Below are 27,602 nucleotides of genomic sequence, written 5' to 3'. Positions count from 1 at the left end.
GGCGGATCCGCGCGGAGGAGGGCTGAAGCGCAGGGGGAGGTGCTTCCGGGACAAAGGGCGGGCAAGATGGCGGCGCCCATGGAGCTGTTCTGCTGGTCAGGGGGCTGGGGGCTGCCGTCCGTGGACCTGGACAGTCTGGCCGTGCTGGTGAGGGGTGGCGCCAGCGCCCTCTGCTGCGCCCTGGAGGACTGGGGAGGGGGCTCGGACTAGCCAATCACCGGATTTTGCCAGGGCGCCTCAGCACGGGCGCATTGGGGGAAACTGAGGCAATCAAAGAGCGTGCCTGGCCAGTATGGACTCACATACCGTGTCCTTTGCCATTAGCAGCCTAGTTTTTGTTTGGCAATGGAACGGGTGCTGGTCAGAGGTTCAGGAGATGAGTTTTAGTTCTCGCATGTCCATTTATTGGCTGTGTGACCTTGGAGCGATCCCTTCTCTCTGGGCGCTGTTTTCTTCATCCGCTTGTTTACTGAGGCTGGACGATCTCAGAGTTCTCCGACTCCGCAGGTCTCTGCCTTCTCAACCTCCCTCCCTCCTCCTCCTCATTCAACAGCACTGACTGAGGTTATTGTTCATTGAACCAAAAAGCCCACAGCCAGGCTCTGTAGATAGAGCTTTGGAGTCAGACTAGTTCACTCATTCATTCACTCTTTCATTTAATAAGCATGTATTAGGCATCTTACAAATACCAAACATTGGCATGCAAAGATAAATAGCATGTGGTCCCTCCCCTGGTGGTGTTTACAGAAAGGTAGACATGTCAGCAAATAAGTGTAATAAAATGTTCTGGTGCTAAGTTATAAGTATGAACAGTCCATAGAGACTCCAAAGAAAGGCATGGTCAGTGCTTCCAAATGAGGTTAAGTGTTCACCGGGAAATGGCAGGAAAGAAGGTAGAGGAAAGGATTTTTCTGGCTGACTTGTAATCATGGACATGTCCATCATCTCTCTGAGCCCTGTGTTACCCACTGTAAAATGGGAACATAGGAGTTCCCGTTTGGCGGAGTGGTTAATGAATCCGACTAGGAACCATGAGGTTGTGGGTTCGATCCCTGGCCTCACTCAGTGGGTTAAGGATCCGGTGTTGCCGTGAGCTGTAGGTTGTCGACACAGCTCGGATCCCGAGTTGCTGTGGCTCTGGTGTAGGCCGGCGGCTACAGCTCCGATTTGACCCCTAGCCTGGGAACCTCCAGATGCCGAGGGAGCAGCCCAAGAAATGGCAGAAAGACAAAAAAAAAAAAAAAAGAACATAATGTCAACTTTTTTTTTTTTTTTTTGGTAAGGCAATTATGAAGCATAGGGCATAACACAAAAGGTATTCAATAAATGTTATTTCTTTTCTTGATTCCCCTGTGGGGGCCATGTCCCTGGCCTCTCTGCCTTCTGCTTCCTTCCCTGCAGACCTATGCCAGATTTACTGGTGCCCCACTCAAGGTGCACAAGATCACCAACCCCTGGCGGAGCCCTTCAGGTATCCAGTGTCCCTGGGTGGCGGTGGGGGCGGTGAGGAAGGGAATGTACAAGGGGAAGAGCAGGAGACAGACAGGGATGTGGTGCAATAATATATGGATAAGCAGTTAAGGATCTGGTGGCCATACTTCTTTGTCAATGTCAGGAACTCTGCCTGCCCTTCGGACCAGTCAAGGAGAAGTCATCTCGGTACCACACAAGATCATCACCCACCTTCGAAAAGAGGTAGGTGGCTTGGGTAGGGGGACTGTCAATGAGAGAGTTCAGTTGATTCAGTGCAACACATCTTTATTGAACAGCAGCATATGCCAATCCAGATGCAGGTGACTCAGCTGCAAGAAACACATAGTCCAGTGGGGAGACACAATGTTGTTGTGATGGAGTACGTGGTAGACTAGAGATTAAGCTAGTCAGGGCATCCAGAGGCACCTGCTGGGCAGGGAGGTAGAGATGAATAGGCCGATGACACATGGAAGGGAAAGGAGAGTAGGAGAGAACAGTTGGCTCAGATGAAGCTCTCAAAGATAAGACTAGGAGAGAAAAAACAAAAAAGATAGGACCAGACAGGGATTTCTAAGGGCCACTGCCCTTTTTTCAGGGACCAGTAGGGCTGAATTACATGGGGCTCAGGATGGACAAGGCTAAGAGCCAGGATGAGGAAATTGAAAGAGTGTTATGAGAGGAATGGGGAGGCCTAGGCTATGTTTTTCACTCTGTCATTGTCTATGTGACTTTGGGCAAATTGTTTAACTTCCTCCTTATTTGTACAACTAGGGGGCCTAGCCAGGATACTTTGCAGGGGCTCTTCTAGCTTTTATGGTCTGGTTCCAAAAGGGAACACATCATCTGAAGTGTGGGACCCTCTTACTCATTTCTCCTTTCCCAGAGGTGGAGGAATTGGTGAATTAATGGAGGCTTGAGAGTCATGGAGAAAGGCGATCCAGATAAAAGCCAAAGTTCCTGGCAGGAACAGCACCACTGATTTCTGATGTAGGAACACAGCTTTCCCAGGTTCCAGAGTTTTCTCCTAATACAGCCACAGTGAGCGAAAGAGATTATTACCCCCATTCTATGGGGGAGAAACTGAGGCTCACAGAGATTTGAGGATCACACTCAAGAGGTTATCTGGGGACAGAGTTTACTCAGGATGTGAGGGAGGGGGCTGAGAAGCAGACACTGGAGCCCAGGAAGGTGTGGCAGGCAGAGACCTGGGGGTATGGCTGGAATGTGTGTGGTGGTGGCGGCGCCTGGGCCAGGGAATGAAATAGAAGAAACAGCCCAGAGCTAGGCATTGAGATAATAAGCCAGAGGGCCCTAGACATGGGTTCCCTGGGTCCCAGGAGCATAGGGATGGCGTCCCCTCGTTCCTGAGGCATTGATTGCAGCCCAGCCCGCAACTGAGCTCCGCTCGGCGAGCTTTGTGGTGTCTGGATTGGGGAAATTACCGTTAGAAAGTTGCCGTCAGCAGGCATCCTGCCAGCTTTCCGTGGAAACTCTGGGAGCTGCTCCTGGTTTGCGGCTGGGCCTTCCTTCCTCCCCCCAGTGGGCGCGGGACCTTGACGGCCAGCAGGCTCCAAGGTCCAGGCTTCCCGCCAACAGCAACAGGCTACTGACTGGGCCCAGGCAAGGGGGCCTCAGTGAGAAGAGCTCCTTGCCCTACCTCTGCTACACCCAGAGGTCAGTGCGGGTGGTGCCAGACAGGATGCCTCCCTCCTTGGGGAAGTGTCCTTGGAGTCCCCCCGCCCTGTGTCCCCCTCACAGTGGACATTTCCTCCACAGAAATACAATGCCGATTATGATCTGTCAGCCCGGCAAGGGGCAGACACCTTGGCCTTCATGTCGCTGCTGGAGGAGAAGCTGCTCCCGGTGCTGGTGAGTGTGCCCAGACCTCCCAGTGTGGATGGCCAGCAGGGGCGGGCGTCGGGCACACACACAGATGCCCCCCACAGACACACAGGCCTGGAACAGCATGGGGCTCAGAAGCCCACCTGAGTGGGGCAGGTGCACTGGCTCAGACCCTCCTCTTCCTTCCTGCGTTCCCAATCCAGATACATACTTTTTGGGTAGATGCCAAGAACTATGTGGAAGTGACTCGGAAGTGGTACGCAGAGGCCATGCCCTTTCCCCTCAACTTCTTCCTGCCCGGCCGCATGCAGCGGCAGTACATGGAGCGGCTGCAGCTCTTGTGTGGGGAGCACAGGCCTGAGGAGGAGGAAGAGCTGGAGAAGGAGGTACCTCTGGGACAGGGGGCCGTTGTACAAGAGGAACCCCCAGGACGATGGCAGGGCATGGGAGTTCTGGGGCCGGGGGGAGGCGGCGCGCTGCCCGCAGCCGCAGCCGCAAGCCGACCTTGTGTTTCCCCGATAGCTCTACCAGGAGGCTCGGGAATGCCTGACCCTTCTCTCTCAGCGCCTGGGCGCTCAGAAATTCTTCTTTGGAGATGCGTGAGTCTGACTCCAGGGGAATCATAGGTGGCTTGGAAGGAGATACAGGTTCAGGTGTCGCTGCAGGGGCGGGGGTGGGCTCAGGCTCTGGACCAGAGGACCTTGGGACAGATACTGGGTCTGGTGACAGTGGGGCTGTGTGTGGGGCCAGAGCCGCCTCAGTGGTACAGGAGGGTGGGAGGGCGGCCAGGCCCAGGAGGGGCCTGCCGGGCTGTGGGGCACTCAATGTGCCCTTTATGCAGTCTTGGGATAGAGTCCCATTCAAGGCCAGGCTGGCGCCACCCGGGGCGCCCTCCCGACACCAGGTCCAGAACTGTGTGTCCTCTCCTCCCCCGGTGGCCCCCTGCTGCCCGGAGCCCACCTCCCAGAGCCGACTCTTCCTCCGACTCCATCTCTCCCGCTTCTCCTCAGCCCCGCCTCCCTGGACGCCTTTGTCTTCAGCTACTTGGCCCTGCTGCAGCAGGCGAAGCTGCCCAGTGGGAAGCTGCAGGCCCACCTCCGGGGGCTGCACAACCTCTGTGCCTACTGCACCCATATCCTCAGCCTCTACTTCCCCTGGGAGGGAGGTAAGGGGCGGATGGGTGGGTGGGGGTCGCCAGCCCTGGGAGAGGGGGGCAGGGATCCAGGAACTAGCTCCCCTGCCCACCTTCCTTCCTTGCCCCTCAGCTGAGGTGCCACGTCCACGCCAGACACCAGCGAGCTCAGAGACTGAGGAGGAGCCATACCGGCGCCGGAACCAGATCCTATCCGTGTTGGCGGGGCTGGCAGCCATGGCGGGCTACGCCTTGCTCAGTGGCATTGTCTCCATTCAGCGGGCACCTCCTGCCCGGGCCCCAAGCACACGGGCCCTGGGCATGGCTGAGGAGGATGAAGAAGAATGACGTATATGCTCCCAGGACTGATTTTTTTACTGTCATGCATTCCAGGGGCCCCTCTGTTTCCCCGTTGTTGGTATGGCTGGAAATGTGGTGCCACCCCCAGAATAAACCTGCTCACAATGACGGGGATCAAACATTCTCTCCTTCAAGAGGCGGTCATTTTTCCTAGCTGGTACGAAGCAGGGGGTCACCTGGGTGCTTGAGTCTACCCACGGGTGCTTGGCTTCTCTCGCTGCCTGTGCCCTAGTGCTGACATCTGTATGGGCCTGGTTCTACATCTTCAAGAAAGACAAACAGTTCCCAGTTTTGGGTCCGGCTTTCCTAGTCTCTTCCTTTCCTTAACCTCTCCCCCCACCCCCCACCCCCCGTGTTTGTGCAGACAGTGAGCTCACCACCCTGGGCCTGGGCCCAGTTTCCACAGGCAACCAGCGCATAGCACACGCTCACACAGGCATGGGGGTGGGGGACCACCGGGGCTTCCTGATCCCTTCCCTAGGGGCCTCTAGCCCCTGGCAGCAACTAGAGGGGAGAGTGAGTCACCCAAACCACGGCCTCCAGGCTTACGTCACCTAAGATCCCTTCGGCCCTGCTGTACCCTCTACAGCCACAGACAGCATGTGAGCTGACTCTGTCTCTTTAATGTCCATGCCGGGCCCAGGCGCCTGCTTCGGTATCTGCTCCATCACTTGCGATGCCACAGGTAGGTGTGAATGGAGTAGCCGGGTGAGATCGTTTCCAGGAAGCCCAGAGCCGGATCCTTGATGGTGAGAGGCACATCCTTCGAGGAGCTGGGGAGGGGAGGGAGGAGAAGCTGAGTAGGTGAGCAGCCCGCCAAGGCCCCCGTCCCGGCTTCAGCCCAGTTCCCAGGCCCTGCTGCTCTCACCGGTTTAGCACGACCACAACGGCCGAGCCATCGGGGCGCAGCAGTGCCACCGTGTCCAAGTTGTTCTTCTCACTGGCAGCCAGCCCCACTCTCTGGGAGCCCTCAGGAATGAACTTGCTGAAACGCAAACAGGCATGGTCAGGGACCCCATCCTAGACCCCCTGGCCCTAAGAAAGTCATCCTCCCTACCGCCACAGAACCCTGCCAAAGATCTGCCCTAACTCTCCAGGCCCCAAGCCAGACGGCTGGGCATGCCCTACCCTCCCACCTCCCAGCCCCAGCACTGGGCATTCTGGGGTTGTCTGTGTCTCTCCTCCCAGCTGGTCACTTCCTGCCTCGATGGTGCAAAAGGGAGAGGTGTACCTGCCCCAGGGATCCCACCCTAAACACCTTCCTGCTCCCTCATGTGGGGCGATACAAGCCCAGGGCAGGAAAGGCTAGGCTGGGGCCCAACCCCTCCACTCACCTGAAGTGGCCAAGGTGGTAAAACATGGGCTGTTTGTAGAATGTGTCCTTGGAGATGTCTACGATGATGGGGCTGTCGACAAAGTTGCGCACCCAGTTGGGTCCCCCTTCGGGGTTCAGGGCGAGGTTCCAGTCAGTCCAGCCAACCACGTGGTAGAGGAGGTTCTAGGGTAGGAACAGGGCAGTCCACATGGGGTCCTCAGGGCATTGAGTTAGGGGCACATGAGGGAGACCGACTCTGGCGCCTCAGCCCTGTGAGGGGGGTGTTTTGTATCCTTAATGTCTAAGGAGGGAGGGTTTGGGAGGATAAGGCGATCCCAAGAGGAGCTGAGAAATCGGGTGGATTGAACAAGGGTGACGGGGTGTGCAGATGGGGGACGGGAAGGCAAGCGAGCAGGTCGTGATATCCCAGAATTTGCCCCAAAGAGTAAGGCAGCTGGGGAAAAGCTGGAGAGGAGGGCCTCCCGTCAACCTTTGCTGAGATCAGTGAGGGGCCTGAGAGGGTCTGCTCTGCACAAAGGGACGCAGGTGGCATACCGTGATGATGCTGTGGCTATACTGCACCCCTCGATCCCAGGAGCCCAGCCGTACGCTCTGCTCCCAGAACTTGGAACCCACACAGGCCTCTGAGGCAAAAAGCATGGTGTTGGGGAACAGGCGGTGTGTCTCCCCCAGGGTGGCTTTTGCTGGAGCCAGAAAGTCCAGGTACCAGTGTACAGCAATGCCATGAACGTACTTAGCCGCCTCTGGGTCCGCCAGCACCTGTATGGGGAGAGAGAAGGACTGCTGGAGAGAGAAAGCCATTGATCCTGGGCCCTGCACAAATGGTTCCGGAAGAGGCCCTAGGACCTGAGAAGTAGGCAGTGGGATGAACCCAACCAGAGGGGGTTTGACAACCATGGGGCCCTGGAGAGCCGGAAGGGGGTCCTCACCACCCCCAGCACCTGGCTGGCCAGGGTGCTCTAGGATTCAAGAGTTGAGGCAGGGGTAGTTCCCATCGTGGTGCAGTGGAAACAAATCCAACTAGGAAGCATGAAGTTATGGGTTCGATCCCTGGTCTAACTCAGGGGTTAAGGATCTGGCGTTGCCGTGAGCTGTGGTGTAGGTTGCAGACGTGGCTCGGATCTGGCATTGCTGTGGCTGTGGTATAGACTGGCAGCTGTAGCTCCAACTGGACCCCTAGCCTGGGAACCTCCATATGCTGCGAGTGTGGCCCTAAAAAGAAAAAAAAAAAAAAAGTTGGGGCAGGGTAGGCACTCTGGCTGGGAGCCCGTCATCTGGATGCTGGATTTGGGGGTCGCAAGGGTACCGTGGAGGTCTTGGGCCTTACCACCTGGGCCCAGTGGGGCAGCAGCAAGCGCTGGTCATCCAGCATGAGCAGACGGACATTGCGGTGTGTACTATTGGCCAGGGTGGGACCCAGGTCACGGGCAATGAAGTCTCGCTGGTGTTCGGGGGTGAAGCCCAGGCACTGGAAGGGGTACCCAGTAAAGAGCCCTGCAGAAGGCTCGTTCTCGGCTGTCACTGCCCAGAAGTGTAAATTGTGCTCAGCATAGGCATCCAGGAACCTGGCAAGGGAAAGGGTATGAGTGATCATGGCCAGAAAGGGAACCAAGGTCCTGGGGAGGAGGAGGCCCAACGGGGTGGGGGACACAGGGGAGGCCTGAGTCTGAAAGACCCAGAAGGTAGAACGATGATAAGCTGAGGAGAGTCAGATCTGGCGGCGGAAGCAGATCAAGGGTTGGGACATAGACCAGGGTGTCCGAGACAGAAGAGGTGTGGATCCTGCGGTCCTGCTGTTCCCTTACTTGACAAAGTATTTGGCCCAGGTCTGGTGGTAGCGATCCCCCGGATGACCCTTGAGTGTCCCCTTCCCATTCACTGCCCCATTGGTCTTGAGCCAAGTGGGTGATGTCCAGGGACTGGCAAAGAGGGAGACAGGGCGCTGGGCCATCTTCAGGGCTTGGTGAATCAGGGGTATCTAGAAACAAAGGTGGTGAGGCGAGAGACACCCAGAAGTGGAACATAAACAGAACTGGCCCAACCAGTCTATCAGGCCTAGCCACCAGCCCCCACCCTCCCTACCCCAGAACAGAAGAAAGAGAGCAGAGGGCAGCTTCTGTCTCTCTGTCCAGACTGCTGTAGCCTGAGGCCTCTCAACCCACAGGCATCAATGCCACCAGGCCCTGAGGCAGCCAGAGGGCCCACCTTGAGCTTGACATCTTCCTCGGGGAGGCTGAAGTTGAGCAACTGGAAGTCATCAGGGGTGTCGGCATAGGTGTAGATGCGGATGGAGAAGTCACAGCTGGCCATAGGCACCCGGATGATATTGTATTCAATTCCTGCAGAAAACAAAGACCAAGATGTGGGAGTTCCTGTCGTGGCACAGTGGCTAACGAATCCGACTAGGAACCATGAGGTTGTGGGTTGGATCCCTGGCCTTGCTCAGTGGGTTAAGGATCTGGCGTTGCCGTGAGCTGTGGTGTAGGTCGCAGACGCGGCTCGGATCCCAAGTTGCTGTGGCTGTGGTGTAGGCCGGCAGCTACAGATCCGATTAGACCCCTAGCCTGGGAACCTCCAGGTGCCGCGGGAGTGGCCCAAGAAATGGCAAAAAAAAAAAAAAAAAAAAAAGACCAAGATATGTGAATCTGAGTCAACCGGAGAATGGGGGGTCTGACCTACCACTTGCCAGTCCTAAATTATGTCTAAGTCAGGGCCAAAAGAAACTTGGGCTCCAGGTGAAGCACAGATCCTTTTTTTTTTCGGCTGCACCCCTGGCACATGGAAGTTCCTGGGCCAGGGATCGAATCTGAGCCATAGCTGTGACCTATGCCACAGCTGCAACAATGCTGGATCCTTTACCCACTGCTGGGCTGGGGCTCAAACCCGAGCAGCTGTAGAGAAAATGCCAGATCCTTAACCCACTGTGCCACAGCAGGAACTCCTGAAGCACAGTCCCCAGGCACTCAGCAGAAGATGGGCAGAACAATCTTCTTTTCCAATTGGGACTCAAATGTCAGGGATGGATGGACATCAGGGTCCAAAGAAAGATGTCAATTGCAATATGTCATCTTGTCCCCTTCCTCCTCACCTTCTTCAGAGAAGTATGATTTGAGTAGCAAATTCCGGGCCTGGGGTGACAGGGCAAGGATGTTGAGAGCAGCAGCATCTGTCATGGCCCCTCCAAATCCCTTCACTTTCTGGAACTTCTGATCTGGCTGCAGGGTCAGTAGAAGCCCTAAGGACATCCAAAGGGAAAAAACAGTAGCAGTGCACAGGAGAGAAACTCCATGGTGATCACTGGCATGATTTAGTTCCAAAAGGATTCCAGCCCAGCTCAGGGGCTGAGGGGTGGATGGTTACCTTTGCTTGTGCGGTTGGCCTGGAAGGTCCCCAGGCTCAGCTCCATTCGGCGCCCGCTGCGTGTGCTCTCAAAGCGGCTGAAGGTGCCAGGGTCAGGCAGGGTCAGGGGGTCAAGAGAATCACAGTAGGTGGCATTGCAAACACAGACCACTGAGCTGTACCCAAAGCTTTTAGGGCTGCAGGGGCGGGCACCTGGGAGGGAAGGAGCACAGAGAGGCAAGGGCAGAAGGATGAATATGGGGCACAGGACACAATAGTTGGAAGAAAAGACTGAACACTGGTTTCAAAAATTCTCTTGGAGGGAGTTCCCGTCGTGGCGCAGTGGTTAACGAATCCGACTAGGAACCATGAGGTTGCGGGTTCGGTCCCTGCCCTTGCTCAGTGGGTTAACGATCCGGCGTTGCCGTGAGCTGTGGTGTAGGTTGCAGACGCGGCTCGGATCCCGCGTTGCTGTGGCTCTGGCGTAGGCCGGTGGCTACAGCTCCGATTCAACCCCTAGCCTGGGAACCTCCATATGCCGCGGGAGCGGCCCAAGAAATAGCAACAACAACAATAATGCCGAGGGAGCGGCCCAAGAAATAGCAACAACAACAACAACAAAAAAAAAAAAAAAAAAAAAAAAAAAATTCTCTTGGAGGAGTTCCTGTGTGGCTCAGGAGTAACAAAACCCAGCAGGCTCTGTGAGGATGTGGGTTCAATCCCTGGCCTTGCTCAGTGGGTTAAGGATCTGGCATTGCCTCGAGCTGTGGTGTAGCTTGCAGACGTGGCTTGGATCCTGCATTGCTGTGGCTGTGGCCTAGGCCAGCAGCTGCAGCTCTGGTTCGACCCCTGGCCTGGGAACGTCTATAAGCCACAGGTGCGGCCCTAAAATGCAATCAGTCAATCAATAAGAATAAAGGACCCTGTGTTGTGGCAAGCTGCAGTGTAGGCCAGAGATGCGGCTTGTATCTGGTGGTGTGGCGGCTGTGGCATGGGCCCGCAGCTCCAATTCCACCCCTAGCCTGGGAACTTCCATGTGCCACAGGTGTGGCTGTAAAAAGAAAAAAAATTCCCTTGGAGTTCCCACTGTAGTGCAACAGGATTGGTGGTGACTCCACAGCGCCAGGATGCAGGTTCCATCCTCAGCCCGGCACAGTGGGTTAAAGGATCCGGCATTGCTGCAGCTGCAACATAGGTCACTGTGGCTTGGATCTGATCCCTGGCCCAGGAACTCTGCATGCCACGGGGCAGCCAAAAAGAAAGAAAAAGAAATCCCCTTGCTATACCCACCCCACCATGGTTGATCTCAGTTACTGAGAAGGGTTTACTGAACAGCTATTGAAGTCCACCACTAGCATGCCAGAGAATACCAAAGGACCACAAGACAGAAGGGGGCCTTGGGGCTCCCTCCCTCCTCCTTGGCTCGCTTACCTGATGCCCATGATGCTGCTTGAAGTAGAAGCAATCCCATGAGGCTGGCGGCCATGATACCTACTCTGCCCTGGGGTCTGGGACACTCCTGAGAACAGAAAGAGGAGCAGCTAGGAGGCAAGCCCCTCTTCACGTGACTCTCACCTACTCTCCTGGGCAGGGCTCGCCCAGCCTAGTCTCCCACCTTTAGTTGAACACAGCCCACATATACCTGGGTCCAGCTCCCCTCCAAGCCCTCTGCTGCTGACAGCTTTCTGCCCATCCCAACCAGGACCCTCCTCCACCTCTCTCCATCCATTTCTCCCTCAACCCCTCCTTCCTTCTATCCTTCCCTCTATCGAAGAGTCGTGACAGCCTGGTTCAAGGAGAGACTGTCATTCATTGAATTTCAGAGCCTGGATGGCCAGGATTCCAGAAAGAGCATGACAAGACAAATTGGACGCCCTGGCCCACTCACCTCTCTGGAAGGACTTGAGAGCTCCATCACCAGATGAGAAGACTGCAGGGATCCCAAACCTCAGAGGGAGAGAGGATCAACTAAATAAAAACCGGCTTGCAAGCACCAGTGGTAGCTATACACACCAGGTTAGCCCTACCAGTCAATACCGGCATAATGGAATGGATGGGTCATGTGATAACAATGGGAGAGTCACATGACACAGGAAGTGAGGCAATCACAACCATACTTGTAAAGGGCGACTGGCTTCCTCGGGGCTGTTGGTAATTATACACCCTGTGAAATTCTGGAACGTACGTATGGATGACAACTTTAGGGAGAATCTAGATGAAATATATCAATGGAGAATTGGGAATAAGGCTCCTGAATCCCAGAAGATGGGAACCACAACAGGCACATTGCTTTCCAGAGAAAAAAAAGTTATTTTTCTTTATTTATAAGTCAGTAGCCTTTATTTGCAGTTTTAGGTTTCCAGGAAGAGGAAAAAAAATTTTTAAGTAATGCTAATAAAAGAAATTTACTGTGCAAATTACTGAGGCCAGGAGTTCCCTTGTGGCACAGTGGGGTTAGGATCTCACATTTTCACTGCAGTATCTCAGGTTTCTGCTGTGGCAAGGGTTTGATCCCTGGGCCCAGAACTTCCACCTGCCACAGGTGCAGCCAAAAAAGCAAAAAAGCAAAACTGAGGTCAAGGAGTTCCCATTGTGGCTCAGTGGTAACAAACCCCAACTAGTATCCATGAAGTTGCAGGTTCGATCTCTGGCCCCAGCTCAGTGGGTTAAGGATCCCGTGTTGCCATGAGCTGTGGTGGACTTTGCAGACGGGGTTCAGATCTGGTGTTGCTGTGGCCGTGGTGTAGGCCAGCAGCTGCAGCTGTGACTGAACCCCTAGCTTGGGATCCTCCATGTGCTGCGGCCCTGAAAAGACAAAAAAAAAACCCAAAGCAAAACAAAACAGGTCAACATACTGAGAGATGATTAAGACAGCCTTTGCCCTACAGAGGCTCGTAAGGCAGGGGAGTCAGATGGTTAGAGATAATGACAAAAACAGTAACAGGTGTGCATTGAAGGACCCTTCATGGTGGGGATTATCCCAGAAGGCTTCAGGGAGGAGAAGGGGCAGGAAATATTAACCAGTGAAGAGCAGGGAGGATGAGCCCTGGGCAGAGGGAAGTGCCTCTCCAGGACTCCCTTGTTTTGTCATGAGATGCAGATGAGAGGAACTGATTCTCCTTTCTCACAGGACAGAGCATGTGTAAAGTAGCTGAGGAACTGGAAAGGGTTGCACAAAACTGTATCCTCATTGGATGTGAGAAGGGGATTGTGCATGGCATTGCCTCATGGGCCACATGCTATATGCTTTAGTGGGCGTGGCCCGCATAGTGCCACCTGGCTGACTCCAGCTCCCAGAGCCTACTTCCTCACCTGTAAAATGGAGCAACATTACCACCTTGCAAGGTCATTACTAAAGTCAGTGAAGTAAGCACAGTGCCTACTACAAAGCAGATGCTCAGGAGACACTTGTTGTTTGTGTCTTTTTTCGTTTTAAATTATCCAAGGGAGTTTCTGTCATGGCTCAACGGAAACAAATCCGACTAGGGACCATGAAGTTACAGGTTCGATCCCTGGCCTCGCTCAGTGGGTTAAGGATCCAGTGGTGTAGGTTGCAGACGCGGCTCAGATCCCATGTTGCTGTGGCTGTGGTGTAGGCCGGCAGCTGTAGCTCTGATTGGACCCCTAGCCTGGGAACTTCATATGCCGTGGCTGCAGCCGTTAAAAAAAAAAAAAAAAAGCAAAGAAAAAAAAATTATCCAAGTGAAGTCTTTCCAGACACACTCTAGGCAAAATGGACCATTTGAGCTGCACTTGGTTTGAACACTGGCTCCACCATTTACTGGTTATTTGACCTTCATTAAATTATTTAAGCATTCTAAGACTCTTTTTCTTTTCTTTTTTCTTTTTTTTGTCTTTTTAGAGCCACGCCCGCAGCATATGGAGGTTCCCAGGCTAGGGGTCAAATCAGAGCTACAGCCGCCAGCCTACACCACAGCCACAGCAACGCCAGATCTAAGCCGCATCTGCGACCTACACCGGGTAATGCCAGGTCCTTACCCCACTGAGTGAGGCCAGGGATCCAACATGTGTCCTCACGAATATTGGTCAGGTTGATTTACCACTAAGCCACTATGGGGAACTGCTAAGCCCCTGCTTCTTTTTTTCTTCTTTTTTTTTTTTTTTTGGCTTTTTGGCTTTTTTTTTTTTTTTTTTTTTTTGCTATTTCTTTGGGCCGCTCCCGCGGCATATGGAGGTTCCCCGGCTAGGGGTCTAATCGGAGCTGCAGCCGCCAGCCTACACCAGAGCCACAGCAACGCGGGATCCGAGCCGCGTCTGCAACCTGCACCACAGCTCACGGCAACGCCGGATCGTTAACCCACTGAGCAAGGGCAGGGACTGAACCCGCAACCTCATGGCTCCTAGTCGGATTCGTTAACCTCTGCGCCACGACGGGAACTCCAGCCCCTGTTTCTTATCTATAGAAGGTGAGAACTCCAATCTTACAAAATTGTTGTGAGATATAACAACAGTGTCTAGTGTCTAGTACACTGCCTGTCACCAAATACTGCAACCAGTCAGGGCTGTGTCTACAGAGGAACCTTGGAATTCCACAAAGGAATGTCTTACTCATTCTAGCTGCAAGACCTGGCACAGGGTGGGTAGTGCCAAATTGCTGAACTGAATTGAATCATCATCACTATGTCAGGAACTGTCCCATCCACACTTCCTGTTTTTCCAGGAAATGTTGCACAGGGTTTGTTCTTGGGAGGAGGACAGGAGATATACAGTACCTAACTTCCCTCTAGTTCATTCATTCCACAAATATTTGTTAAGTACATAGGACATTTGCCCCTGCCTGCTCTGGTGGCTTTAGAGCCCCACTCCCTACCCTGTTTCCCTGTAGGCACAGAGTTTGTGAGTCTCTAGTTTCTTCTCTCACGTGATTTTCCTGGGAGGCTTCTTTTTTTTTTTTTTTGCCTTTTTGCCTTTTCTAGGGCCGCTCCCACGGCATATGGAGGTTCCCAGGCCAGGGGTCTAATCAGAGCTATAGCTGCCAACCTACACCAGAGCCACAGCAACAAGGGATCCAAGCCGAATCTGCAACCCACATCACAGCAAGGCCGGATCCCTAACCCACTGAGCAAGGGCAGGGACCGAACCCGCAACCTCATGGCTCCTAGTCGGATTCGTTAACCACTGCGCCACGACAGGAACTCCATATTTCCCCTATTTTAGAGATAAAGAACCAAAGACTCTATAAGGTCATTAAATTGCCCCAAATCCTATGGCCCTTTAGTGGCAGAACCTGGATTGATATCCAGAGCCCTAGGACACACATTACACATTTGATGAGTGTCTCTGGGGCACCAAAGGCTCCACGGGCTCCTGGTTATTTTCAAAATTGGCTGTGTTAGTCTGCAGCCTTTGCTTTGCATTGTTTTAAAGTCATCCCATAATTTTTTTTTTTTCCCTTTTTAGCTGCCCCGAGGCATATGGAGTTCCCAGGCCAGGGATCAGATCCAAGATGCTACCCCACCCCACCCCCGCCCCCGCCCCAGCTGCTGTGGCAATGCCAAATCCTTTAACCTACCCTGTTGACCCGGGATCAGACCTGAGCCCTGGTGCGGCAGAGATCCTGCCGATCTGTTTGCCACATCAGAAACTCCTCCTGTAATGTTGAAGGAGGGTTCTACCTGCCCAAAAGGGAGCCCAAGTTGGTTTCTTGAGTGCTGACTATGAGGCAACATTTCTGGATCTGCATTCTCCAAACACATTGGGCAAGGGATACCATGTCAATAATGAAAAAGAATCCAGGAGTTCCCGTTGTGGCTCAGTGGTAACAAATTCGACTAGCATCCATGAGGACGCGGGTTCGATCCCTGTTCCCAGTCAGTGGGTTAAGGATCCTGGGATGTCATAAGCTGTGGTGTAGGTCATGGGGATGGGGCTCAGATCCTGCATTGTGTGTGGCTGTGGTGTAGGCTGGCAGCTGCAGCTCTGACTCAACCCCTAGCCTGGGAACTTTCACAATCCCCAAGGCGGCCCTGAAAAGAAAAAAAAAGAAAAAAAAAAACATAATGTAGTCAGATCTGTACAAACTTAAATGGAATAAATTAGGATGTAACAGAAGCAAAAACAGCCCCAAAATTAATAAATAATTTTGTGGGGTTTCATGGGGAGTTCCCTGGTGGTCTAGTGGTTAAGACTTGGTGCTTTCACTGTAGCAGCCTAGGTTCAATACCTGGTCAAGGAACTGAGATACCACATCAAGCTGCAGTCAAAAAAATAAAAAATAAAAAATAAAAATTTCAGGAGTTCCCATTGTGGCGCATTGGAAATGAATCCGGCTAGGAACCATGAGGTTGCAGGTTCGATCCCTGGCCTCGCTCAGTGGGTTAAGGATCCAGCATTGCCATGAGCTGTGGTGTAGGTCGCAGACTCAGCTTGGATCTTGCGTTGCTGTGCCTGTGGTGTAGGCTGGCAGCTGTAGCCCCAGTTGGACCCCTAGCCTGGGAAGCTCCATGTGCCACGGGTGGGGCCCTAAAAAGCAAAAAAAAATTAAAAATTTAAAAGGAGTTACCGTCGTGGCACAGTGGAAACAAATCTGACTAGGAACCATGAGGTTTTGGATTTGATCCCTGGTCTCGCTCAGTGGGTTAAGGATCTGGTATTGCCGTGAGCTGTGGTGTAGGCTGCAGATGCAGCTCGGATCCTGCGTTGCTGTGGCTGTGGCGTACGCTGGCAGCTGTAGCACTGATTGGACCCCTAGCCTGGGAACCTCTATATGCCGTGGGTGTGGCCCTAAAAAGCAAAAAAAAGTTAAAAAATAAAATAAAAATTTCTTTTGTCTTTTTGCCATTTCTTGGGCCGCTCCCGCGGCATATGGATGTTCCCCGGCTAGAGGTCTTATCGGAGCTGTAGCTGCCGACCTACGCTACAGCCACAGCAACACAGGATCCGAATCACGTCTGCCATCCACACCACAGCTCATGGCAACACCGGATCGTTAACCCACTGAGCAAGGCCAGGGATCGAACCTGCAACCTCATGGTTCCTAGTCGGATTCGTTAACCACTACGCCATGACGGGAACTCCTATTTTAATTAAAAAAAAAAAAAAAAAAAAAAAAAGAGGTGTTCCCGTTGTGCCTCAGTTGAAACGAACTCAGCTAGTATCCACAAAGAGGTGAATTCAATACCTGGCCTCGCTCAGTGGGTTAAGGACCCAGTGTTGCCATGAGCTGTGGTGTAGGTCAAAGAGTCAACTCAGATCTGGTGTTGCTGTGGCTGTGGCTGTGGCTGTGGCTGGCAGTGCAGCTCCGATTCAACCCTTAGACTGAGAACTTCCATATGCCGCAGGTGCAGCCCTAAAAAGCAAAAAAAAAAAAAAAAAAAAGAACGAAATAATGTCTTTTGCAGCAACATAGATGGACCTAGAGATTATCATACTAAGTGAAGTAAGTCAGATAAAGACAAACATCAAATTATATAACTTATATGGAATCTAAAAAATATGTAACAGGAGTTCCCTTGTGACACAGTGGGTTAAGGATCCAGCATTGTCACTGCAGCAGCTTGGGTCACTGCTATGGTGTGGGTTCAATCCCTGGCTTGGGAACTTCTGCATGCTGTGGGCAAGGCCAAATTAATTAATTAATCAATTAATTAATACAAATGAACCTATTTACAAAACAGAAACAGACTCACACACTTCAAAAACAAACATAGTGGAGTTCCTGTCGTGGCACAGTGGTTAACGAATCCGACTAGGAACCATGGACTAGGTTGCGGGTTCGATTCCTGGCCTTGCTCAGTGAGTTAAGGAGCCGGCATGGCCGTGAGCTGTGGGGTAGGTTGCAGACATGGCTCTGGCATAGGCCGGTGACTACAACTCTGACTAGACCCCTAGCCTGGGACTCTCCATATGCTGCAGGAGCAGCCCTAGAAAAGACAAAAAGTCAAAAAAAAAAAAAAAAGTGAAAAATAAAGAAAAAAAATTAAACAATTAAACATTAAACATTATCCCCTTAGTTACCAAAGGAGATAAGTGTGGTGGTGGGGGGATGGACTGGGGGTTTGGGACTGTCAAGTACACACTACTGTATATGGAATGATGGTCCATGGGGACCTGCTGTGTAGCACAGGGAACTCTAACCAATATTCTGTGATAACCTGTATGGGAAAAGCATCTGAAAAAGAGTGGATATGTGGGAGTCCCTGTCATGGCTCAGTGGTTAACGAACTGAACTAGTATCCATGAGGATGCGGGTTTGATCCCTGGCCTCATTCAGTAGGTTAAAGGATCTGGTGTTGCCCTGAGCTATGATGTAGGTCACAGACTCAGTTTGGATTCCGTGTTGCTGTGGCTGTGGTGTAGGCCAGCGGCTACAGCTCCGATTTGACCCCTAGCCTGGGAACCTCCATATGCCATGGGTGTGACCCTAAAAAGCAAAAAAGAAAAAAAAAACAACAACAAAAAAAGGATATGTGTACGTGTATAACTGAATCACTTTGTTGTACAGCAGAAGTTATCACGACATTGTAAATCAACTATGCTTCAATAAAACTTTAAGAAATAGAAAAAAAATCAAAGTAAAATGGATCCTAGACTTCAATGTAAGCTAAAACTAGAAAAATTCTCGGAAGACAGCATAAGAGTAAATCTTTGTGACCTTGGATTAACCAGTGGTTAATGTTCTTTGGCCCTTGTGTGGAGCAACAATAAACATTTGTTATCTCACATAGTTTCTGTGGGAAAGGAATTCAGGAGTGGCTTATCTGGATGGTTCAGACTAGAGGTTTCTCAAAAGACTGTAGCCAAGATGGCGGCCAGGGCTGCTGTCATCTGCAGTAGGCTCCACTGGGCTGAGGCTCTGTCTAACAGAGGTGGTGAAGCGGGGCTGGCTGTTGGCAGCAGCCTCAGTTCTCCACTGTATGGGATTATTCAGAGGGCTGCTTGAGCGTCCTCACAATATGGCAGCTAGATTCCTCCAGAGTGAGTGACCTAGAGGAGCAAAAGGCAGGAGCCACCACATCTCAGCCTTGGAAGGTGGACATCAGCATTTTGACCTCTTCTATCAGTTACACAGTTCCCCCCCATACACTGGGAGGGGGGTGGTGGGGCTAAACAAAGGTGTGACACCAGGGAGTGCCCCTTGTGGCTGGGTTTTTTTTTTTTTTTTTTTTTTGGTCTTTTTGCCATTTCTTGGGCCGCTCCCGCGGCATATGGAAGTTCCCAGGCTAGGGGTCCAATTGGAGCTGTGGCCGCTGGTCTACACCACAACCCCAGCAACGTGGGATCCAAGCCACTTCTGCGAGCTACACCACAGCTCATGGCAACGCCGGATCCTTAACCCATTGAAGGCCAGGGATCGAACCCACAACCTCACAGTTCCTAGTCGGATTCATTAACCACTGAGCCACGATGGGAACTCTGGCTGGGTGGTTAATGAGCCCAACTAGGATCCATGAGGATGCAGGTTTCCCTGGCCTCGTTCAGTAGGTTAAGGATCTGGCGTTGCCATGACTGTGGTGTAGGTTGCAGATGCGGCTTGGATCTGGCATTGTTGTGGCTGTGGCTTAGGCCAGCAGCTCCGATTCAACCCCTAGCCTGGGAACTTCCATATGCTGTTGATGTGGCCCTAAAAAGCAAAATTAAATAAATAAATTAATTAATTAAAAAAAATTGTGACACCAGGAGGTGGGGATCATTTCGGCCACTTAGCATTTATCTACTATAGTTTGCCTTCTGGTCCCTGAGAAGCCATGTCCCTCCCACATGTAAATACTCTTACTTCCTCCCAAGGTATCCAAAATCTCATCTTATTACAACTTAAGCCCCAAATCTCATTAGGCAATCATTTCTTATTTATGACTCCAAACCATAAGTGACAGAAGAAAAAAAAAGATAAATTGGCTTCCACAAAATGAAAAGGGTTAGCACTCCAAATAATGCCATTAAGAAAGGGAAAAGGGAGTTCCCGTCGTGGCCCAGTGGAAATGAATCCGACTAGGAACCATGAAGCTTCGGGTTCGATCCCTGGCCTCACTCAGTGGGTTAAGGATCCAGCATTGCCGTGAGCTGTGGTGTAGGCCGGCAGCTGTAGCTCTGATTGGATCCCTAGCCTGGGAACCTGCATATGCTTCGGGTGTGGCCCTAAAAAGCAAAATAAATAAATAAATAAATAAAAACAGGCAAAGGATCTGACTAGACATTTCTCCAAAAATAATATGGAAATGGCCAACAAGCACATGAAAAGATGCTTCACAACATTAGTCATGAAGGAAAGCAAATCAAAACCACTCTGAGGGAGTTCTCTTATGGCTCAGCAGGTTAAGGACCCAGTGTTGTCACTGCTATGGCTAGGGTCACTGCTGTGGTAAGGGTTCAACCCCTGGCCCAGGAACTTCTACATGCCTTGGGAATCCTCATGGATACTAGTTTGATTCATTTCTGCTGAGCCACAATGGGAACTCCAAGATCACACATTGTTTGATTCTATTTATTTGAAATTCTGGAATAGGCAAATCTATAGAGACAGAAAATAGATTAGTGCTTGGCTGGGGCTGGAGTGGAGATGGATATTAACTGTTGTATAACTGTATATTTACTCAAAAGCATTGAATTGTACACTTAAAAGGAGAAACTTTTTTTTCTTTTTAGGGCCATACCTGAGGCATATGGAAGGTCCCGGGCTAGGGGTCAAATCAGAGCTGCAGCTGCTGGCCTAGCCATGCCACAGCCACGGCCACAGCCACGGCCACAGCCACAGTCACAGCCACAGCCATACCAGATCCGAGCTGGATCTGCGACCTACACTGCAGCTCACAGAAACCCCAAATCCTTAACCCACTGAGTGAGGCCAGGGATCAAACCACATCTTCATGAATCCTAGTCGGGTTTGTGACCGCTGTGCCACAACAGGAACTCCTATATTGCAGGTTATAGATGGTCTATCTATATCTATATCTCCAGTCATAACAGCTTCTCAAAATGACTCCTAGGGGGCGACTGAGAACCACTGCTCTAGGGGAGTCACCTCAAAGGCCCAGGCCTCAGTGCAGTAGCCACTAGGGGGGTACTAGGTGGCCACGAATGCCTTTCTTGGTTCCCTTTGCACAGCACTTTTACTATTTATTTATGTCTTTTTGTCTTTTTAGAACCACACCTACGGCATATGGAGGTTCCCAGGCGAGGGGTAGAATTGGAACGGTAGCTGTCAGGCTGTGCCACAGCCACAGTAAGGTCATATCTGAGCCACATCTGCGAGCTGCACCACAGCTGACGGCAACGCCGGATCCTTAACCCACTGAGCGAGGCCAGGGATGGAACGTGCATCCTCATGGATGGTAGTCAGATTCATTTCCGCTGAGCCATGACGGGAACTCCCTGCACAGCACTTTTAAAAAGACTTAGCTAAACACCAAGGGAGAACAACTAGAAAATAAATATAAGCAAAAAGCAGAAGTACAAAAATAGTTTGGCTGACCCAGCACAGGGAGTTCTGACTCCCCCTTTAGCCAGGCTTGTGACAGGCTGTAGTCTTGGCTCAGATAGCAAACTCCAGACCTGGAGCCTAGCAAAGTACCACAGCCCAGGCTCCTTGCTCTTCAGGCCTCAGATCAACTTTCAGAGGAGGAGTGCCCCCTCCCATTGTCACCTCCATGGCCAAGTCAAAGACACTTTCTCATGCCATGCATAGCAGAGTAGGTGCTCAGAAAAAAACTTAGGGGAGTTTCCAATGTAGTACAGTGGGATAAGTGGTGTCTCCGGGGTGCCAGGTTAAAGGATTTGGCATTGCGGCATAGATTGCAACTGCTGCTCAGATCTGATCCCTGGCCTGGTAACTCCATATGCTGAGGGGGCGGCCAAAAAAGAAAAAAAAAACTACTGTGAATGAATGGATAAACCTCACCAGTCAGCCTAGAACCTGTCCTTTCGGCTCTGATCTGAAAAATCGCCATTCCTGGAGTTCCCTGGTGGCCTAGTGGTTAAGGATCTGGTGTGGTGAGGGTTACTGCTTTGGAGAGGGTTCAATCCCTGGCCTGGGAACTTCTGAACGCTGCCAGCACAGCCCTCCCCAAAAAAAGGATACACCAGTCCCCTGATTATCGACCCCCCAACTTCTTGCTCCAGTGAGACCCTTCTGCTCCTTAATCACTAGGGTGTGCCTTCACCCTTGGATTCATCTGATTAACCAACTTTTTTTTTTTCAGCTTTATTGAGATATACTTGACATAACATTGTATAAGTTTAAAATGTACAACTGATGATTCCACATGGTACATGTATATGTTGCCAAATGATTATCACAGTAGCTACTTTGATTAATCAACTGATTTTTTTTTTCTTTCTAGGGCTGCATTTGCAGCATATGGAAGTTCCCAGGCTGAAGGTGGAAATGGAGCTGCAGCTGCCAGCCACAGCCACAGCAACGCCAGATCTGAGCCTTATCTATGACCTACACCACAGCTTGCACTACTGCTGGACCCTTAACCCACTGAAGGGGGCCAGGGATCAAACCTGTATCCTCATGGGTACCAGTCGGGTTCTAAACACACTGAGCCACAATGGGAACACTGATGAACCAACTCTTTTTTGGTTTTTGTTTGTTTTTTCTTTTTTGGCCACCCTGAGGCATATGGAGTTCCCAGGCCAGGGGTTAGATCCAAGCCACAGTTGTGACCTATGCTGCAGCTGCAGAAAGAGCAGATCCTTAACCTTAAAGGGCAGATCCTTAACAACGTGGATCGCCTTCTGTCACAGCTGGAACTCCTGATTAACCAACTCTTTTTTTTTTTTTTTTTTTTTTTTTGTCTTTTTGCCTTTTCTAGGGCCGCTCCTGTGGCATATGGAGATTCCCAGGCTAGGGGTCGAATCAGAGCTGTAGCCACCGGCCTACACCACAGCCACAGCAACGCGGGATCCAAGCCATGTCTGCAACCTATATCACAGCTCGCGGCAACACTGGACCCTTAAATGCACTGAGCAAGGCCAGGGATCGAACCGGAAACCTCATGGTTCCTAGTCGGATCCATTAACCACTGAGCTACGACAGGAACTCCCTGATTAACCAACTCTTAAACAATAACCATAGCATCCCTCTAAAGTCCAGTGCAAATAGAAAGTATTTGTACCTTACATACTCTCCTATAATTTTTCTCAAGATACCAACAGCCAATTTTTCACGAGTGCTTATTACGTGCATTAACCTGAGAACTCCATGTTACAGATGAGAAAAGTGACTTGTATTTTTTTTTCTTTCTTTTTTTTTTTTTTTGCTTCTTACTGCTGCCCCCGTGGCATACGGAGGTTCTAAGGCATAGAGGTCGATTACAGCTGCCGGTCTATACCACAACCATAGCAACGGCAGATCCGAGCCGAGATCTGCGACCTACGCCACAGCTCACACCAATGCTGGATCCATAACCCAGTGAGTGAGACCAGTGGTCGATCCTGCATTCTCATGGATGCTACTCAGATTCATTTCTGCTGAGCCATGACGGGAACGCCGAAAACTGACTTAGATTAAGCAGCAGGAGTTCCTGTCGTGGCGCAGTGGTTAACGAATCCGACTAGGAACCATGAGGTTGCGGGTTCGGTCCCTGCCCTTGCTCAGTGGGTTAACGATCCGGCATTGCCGTGAGCTGTGGTGTAGGTTGCAGATGCCGCTCGGATCCCGCTTTGCTGTGGCTCTGGCGTAGGCTGGCGGCTACAGCTCCGATTCAACCCCTAGCCTGGGAACCTCCATATGCCGCGGGAGCGGCCCAAGAAATAGCAACAACAACAAAAAAGACAAAAGACAAAAAAAAAAAAAAAAAAGATTAAGCAGCAGAGTTAAGCCTAAATTCAGCTATCCTACTGTGAAGCCCAAGCAGCTCTTAGCCATCATATCACATAGCCTCCCAGATATTCCAGTAGCATAATTTTAGTCTTCCATAAGTTTGCAAGCAGTTATAGGGCAGATTTCATGGTTCCTATGTCTCCGAAATCTCAAAACTCTTCACTCAGAGGCATGCACAGAATCAGAGGTCAAGTTTGCTGAATGAATGAATGGGTTAAGTTACCAATCACACCTGTCTATTCAAGGCCCTGCCTGTCGGTGTTTCAGAGACTGTCCTGGGTGTGGTTTGAAGCAAAGGAGTAATGAACGTCAGGAAGAAGGTAGCTAACTCTGAAAAGGACTATTAGAGTGAGTCCTAATAGAGGGGATTGGGTTGAGGCAACAGGAAATATGATTCAAATCCTGAACATCAATGCGCCTGCTCCCACATTCCTTACTGTTCTGAGCCTCCCGACCTGGGCTGTAATGAGGCTCATTGAGAATAAAAACATCTGGAGTTCCCGTTTTGGCTCAGTGGGTTAAGAACCCAACAGTGTCTGTGAGGATGCAGGTTCAACCCCTGGCCTTGCTCAGAGGGTTTAGAATCTGCATTGTTGCTGCAAGCTGTGGCGTATGCTGGCAGCTGCAACTCCAATTCAACCCCTGGCTTGGGAATGTCCATATGCTGCAGGTGCAGTTCTAAAAGGAAAAAAAATGAAAGAAAGAAAAGAAAAGAAAGATGTCTGTGAAAGTGGTTTTTGTGAACAGAAAAATTCCATATAGATGGCTGGAATTATTACAGTTATTAAGGATTTTTTTTGGCCACTTCGTGGCACGCAGAAGTTCACAGCCCAGGAGTTCCCGTCGTGGCGAAGGGGAAACAAATTTGACCTAGTAAACATGAGGTTGTGGGTTCGATCCCTAGCTTTACTCAGTAGGTTATGAATCCAGCGTTGCCATGAGTTGTGGTGTAGTTCAAAGATACAGTTTGGATCTGGCGTTGCTGTGGCTGTGGCTGTGGCGTAGGCGAGCGGCTACAGCTCTGATTGGACCCCTAGTCTGGGAACCTCCATGTGCCTCGGGCGTGGCCCAAAAAAGCAAAAAAAAAAAAAAAAAGATTCACAGCCCAGGGATCAAACCCTTGCTAAAACAGTGACCTGAGCCACAGCCGTGACCATGCCAGATCCTTACCCTGCTAGGCCACTGGGGAACTCTATATTACTGTTATTGTAATTCAGCCTTTGATTCTTCCTTCCAGCTACAGTCAAAGGAGTCTGTCTGAGACCTCTACCTCCACCCTTGCTCCCTCTGGCCACCTCCATTTCTCTTCCATCCCAAGAAGAAGCAATAAATACGGAAGGGAGATTTAGCATGGACCCTGGAGTGACTATACACGGTTGAAATCCTTGCTTCATTTCTCACTAGAACTGAGATATTGGGAAGTCACTTGACTTCTTGGAGCTTCAGTTTCCTCATCTCCAAAACTCTTGCCTCAGGGTTGTCATGAGGATTTCATGCAACAATGCAGATAACATTACTCATGGCAAACATCTGGAAGGTGGTGCTACACCTGATGAGTCCTCTCTTGCACTTCCTACACCCCCAGCTAATGCTGGGCCCTCTGGGCTCTAAAATTGCTCTTGCTTGGAGTTCCCGTGGTGGCTTCCCAGTAATAAACCTGACTAGCATCTATGAGGACGTAGGTTCAATCTCTGGCCTCATTCAGTGGGTTAAGGATCTGGCGTTGCTGTGAGCTGTGGTGTAGGTCACAGACAAGGCTCAGATCTGGAGTTGCTATGGCTGTAGTGTAGACCTGTATGTGCAGCTCCAATTTGAACCCTAGCCTGGGAACGTCCATATGCTGCAGGTGTGGCCCTCAAAAGCAAAGAAGTAAAAATAAAAAAAGAAATAAAATTGCTCTTGCTTTAAGAAAAAAAAAAAAAAAAAAAAAGGAGTTCCCTGGTGGCTCAGCAGGTTAAATCTCAAACACTGTCAATGCTGTGGCTTTGGTTACTGCTGTGGTTCAGGTTTGGTCCCTGGCCCAGGAACTTCCGCATGCCATGAGTGCCTCCAAATAAAATAAAATAATAAAATTGGAGTTCCCCTTGTGGCTCAGCATAAATGAATCTGACAAGTATCCATGAGGACTCGGGTTTGATTCCTGGCCTTGCTTAGCAGGTCGGGGATCCAGCGTTGCCGTGAGCTGTGGTGTAGGTCACAGATGTGGCCTGGATCACCAGTTGCCTGGGCTGTGGCATAGGCTGGTGGCTACAGCTCTGATTCAGCCCATCTCCTGGGACCTTCCATATGCCACAGGTGCAGCCCTAAAAATCAACAATCAAACAAACAAAAAACAAATTTTGAAGCTACCACTCTCCTAAAATCCTTCAAGGGCTCCACGATGCCTTTTACGAAGGTGTATGGGATCTGGCATCTTTGTTCCAGCCTCATTTGTTGTTGTTGTTGTTTTTAGGGCTGTACCTGTGGGATGAATATGGAGGTTCTCAGGCTAAGGATCTAATTGGAGTTGTTGCTGCCGGCCTATGCCAGAGACGCAGCAACACCAGTTTCTTAAACTGCCGAGCGAGGTCAGGGATGGAACCTGCAAACTCATGGTTCCTAGTCGGATTCGTTTCTGCTGCGCCACAATGAGAACTCCCAGCCTCATTTTTCACCTCTCCACTTGGACCACATGCTCCAATCACATTTCCTCTAATAGGCCACCATCCATCTTGCCTCTGTTCTACGCTATATTTTCTTCTCCTGAAAAAATGAATATTCTTTTTGCATCACTAAGTCCTTAGCCTTACTGTCTCTGCCATCAGCATCCATTTTCCTAACACCCTTGAGAGGGTTGGGCACCCCTGCTATGTGCTTCCCAATTCACACATTCAACAAATAATAATTGGGCATCTCCTATGTGCCAGGCACTCTTCTAGATCCGGAGGCTACAGAAATAAATGAGATGATAAAGTCCCTGGCTCTATGGAGCTTATGTTCTAAAGGGGGTGATAGGCAAAAAAAAAAAAAAAAAAAAAAAAAAAATCATTTCAGGGAGCTATGAGAACTACAAAGCAAGGGAGTGCTGGACAGAACGAGTAAGGAGGCAGTGGTAAGAAGTGAGTTTGGAGAAAAATGTTGAGGATCAGATGCTGCAGGTCTGTAGGGCCTTGGCTACAGTGAAGAGTCTGAATTTTGTTCCAAGATGGAAATTCACTGGAGAGTTTGGGGCAGGGAAGTGACCACACCAGATTTATATTTTTAAAAGATCACTCTGGCTGCTGTGTAGAAATCAGACTACAAGGGGCAAGTGTCCAGGCAGAGAGACCAGCCTCCAATGACAGCCCGCCATGGACTGGACCCCTTGTTCTACATCCTTTCTGCCTCAGAATCCTCACAAAATCTCTTCCTTTAGTATGCATCGCTCTCTACCTCCATTCCGCCTAGTTAAAGCCTATTCATCTCTCCTTCAGAACTCAGCTCATATGTCATTTTCTCTAAGAAATTCTCTTCCCTTCACACACACACACATCCTGTAACACAAGCTGACAGCCCTTACATCTCTCTCCTTTGTAGCTTTTATTACAATTGCAATTCATTGCACAAATGGCTTAATATCAGTTATATAGCCACCTCGTTTGCCTGCTCATCTGTCCGGGCGTAAACCCAGGACAGGGATCAGTCTGTATCCCCAGTAGGTAGCACAGCACCCGGCGCTGGTCCCGTGCTCACTGAACATTTCTCGGATGACTTGAAGACATGGATAAATTACACAGACCTTCCTCCCACTCTACCCCTCAAAAACGCAAGTGGGTAGAAGAAAATTTGAAGATTCTCTCCCTCTTCTTCATTAGCAAAATACGACCATCCCTACTATTAATAATAACAATGATGATTTAAAAAAAAAAAAAAAAGATGAACTGCAGACGCAGGGGAAGGGACAGTTAAGATCCAAACAGTGCAAAATCCATTACGCCTACCGTCGGCAAAGCGAAACAGCAGCCCCAACCGGAGGCGAAGGGAAATCCCAGCGCAGCCTGCAAAGCGGGGTGGGCGGGGCGGCAGAAAGGGGTCAGCGGAGCCCGCGCCGGAGCGAGGCTGCAGCCCCACCACGCGCAGCCGCGAGACCCTCAGGGCCCACAGGGCGGGGCTGAGGCGGGACCTCGCTCGAGAAGGGAGACCCTCTAATCATCAGGAGGCGGGACGGGGCCCCTTTCCGCACTTCTTATTGGTCATGCTGGGGACGGACTGTTTCCGCTGACCAGCCGTGGCCCAAGGAGGACGCAAACCTATTCCGGGGTCTACTCGGAAGAAGGGCGCGGGAAGCGAGAGGCGCGCATGCGCCTTGGTGTACG

The 27,602-nt window shown here is 50.9% G+C and overlaps 2 protein-coding genes across 5 annotated transcripts; one reads left to right on the top strand and one right to left on the bottom strand.

The window, feature by feature from the left end:
• Window positions 1-48: 48 nt before the first annotated feature.
• Window positions 49-4,926, top strand: MTX1 (metaxin 1). Of its 3 annotated transcripts, none has more exons than XM_085020955.1 (8): window positions 49-147; window positions 1,402-1,471; window positions 1,616-3,147; window positions 3,250-3,342; window positions 3,519-3,701; window positions 3,838-3,914; window positions 4,326-4,480; window positions 4,581-4,926. In XM_085020955.1, the coding sequence occupies exons 4-8, from the start codon at window positions 3,307-3,309 to the stop codon at window positions 4,793-4,795; spliced, it is 666 nt and encodes a 221-aa protein (XP_084877081.1). In that variant the 5' UTR covers window positions 49-147; window positions 1,402-1,471; window positions 1,616-3,147; window positions 3,250-3,306; the 3' UTR covers window positions 4,796-4,926. The 3 variants fall into 3 exon arrangements, with proteins under 3 accessions (XP_084877081.1, XP_084877080.1, NP_001034839.1); XM_085020954.1 differs by having other exon boundaries at window positions 49-507; window positions 1,616-1,695; NM_001039750.1 differs by having other exon boundaries at window positions 53-147; window positions 1,616-1,695; window positions 4,581-4,915.
• On the bottom strand, window positions 1,742-27,447 carry GBA1 (glucosylceramidase beta 1). 2 transcript variants are annotated; one of them, XM_013997000.3, is made up of 12 exons: window positions 27,228-27,447; window positions 11,371-11,429; window positions 10,914-11,001; window positions 9,504-9,695; window positions 9,232-9,378; window positions 8,349-8,482; window positions 7,949-8,121; window positions 7,471-7,708; window positions 6,678-6,902; window positions 6,142-6,305; window positions 5,676-5,792; window positions 1,742-5,580 (listed from the first exon to the last, which is right to left on the bottom strand). In XM_013997000.3, the coding sequence occupies exons 2-12, from the start codon at window positions 11,395-11,397 to the stop codon at window positions 5,475-5,477; spliced, it is 1,611 nt and encodes a 536-aa protein (XP_013852454.1). In that variant the 5' UTR covers window positions 11,398-11,429; window positions 27,228-27,447; the 3' UTR covers window positions 1,742-5,474.
• Between the last annotated feature and the right edge of the window lie 155 nt (window positions 27,448-27,602).

Source organism: Sus scrofa, chromosome 4 (assembly GCF_054392235.1).
Source record: "Sus scrofa isolate SSC_HxYL_T2T_F1_AM1 chromosome 4, Sscrofa_HxYL_maternal_Yorkshire_Landrace_v2.0, whole genome shotgun sequence".
NCBI lineage: Eukaryota > Metazoa > Chordata > Mammalia > Artiodactyla > Suidae > Sus > Sus scrofa.
This window is presented reverse-complemented; position numbering and strand designations above follow the sequence as displayed.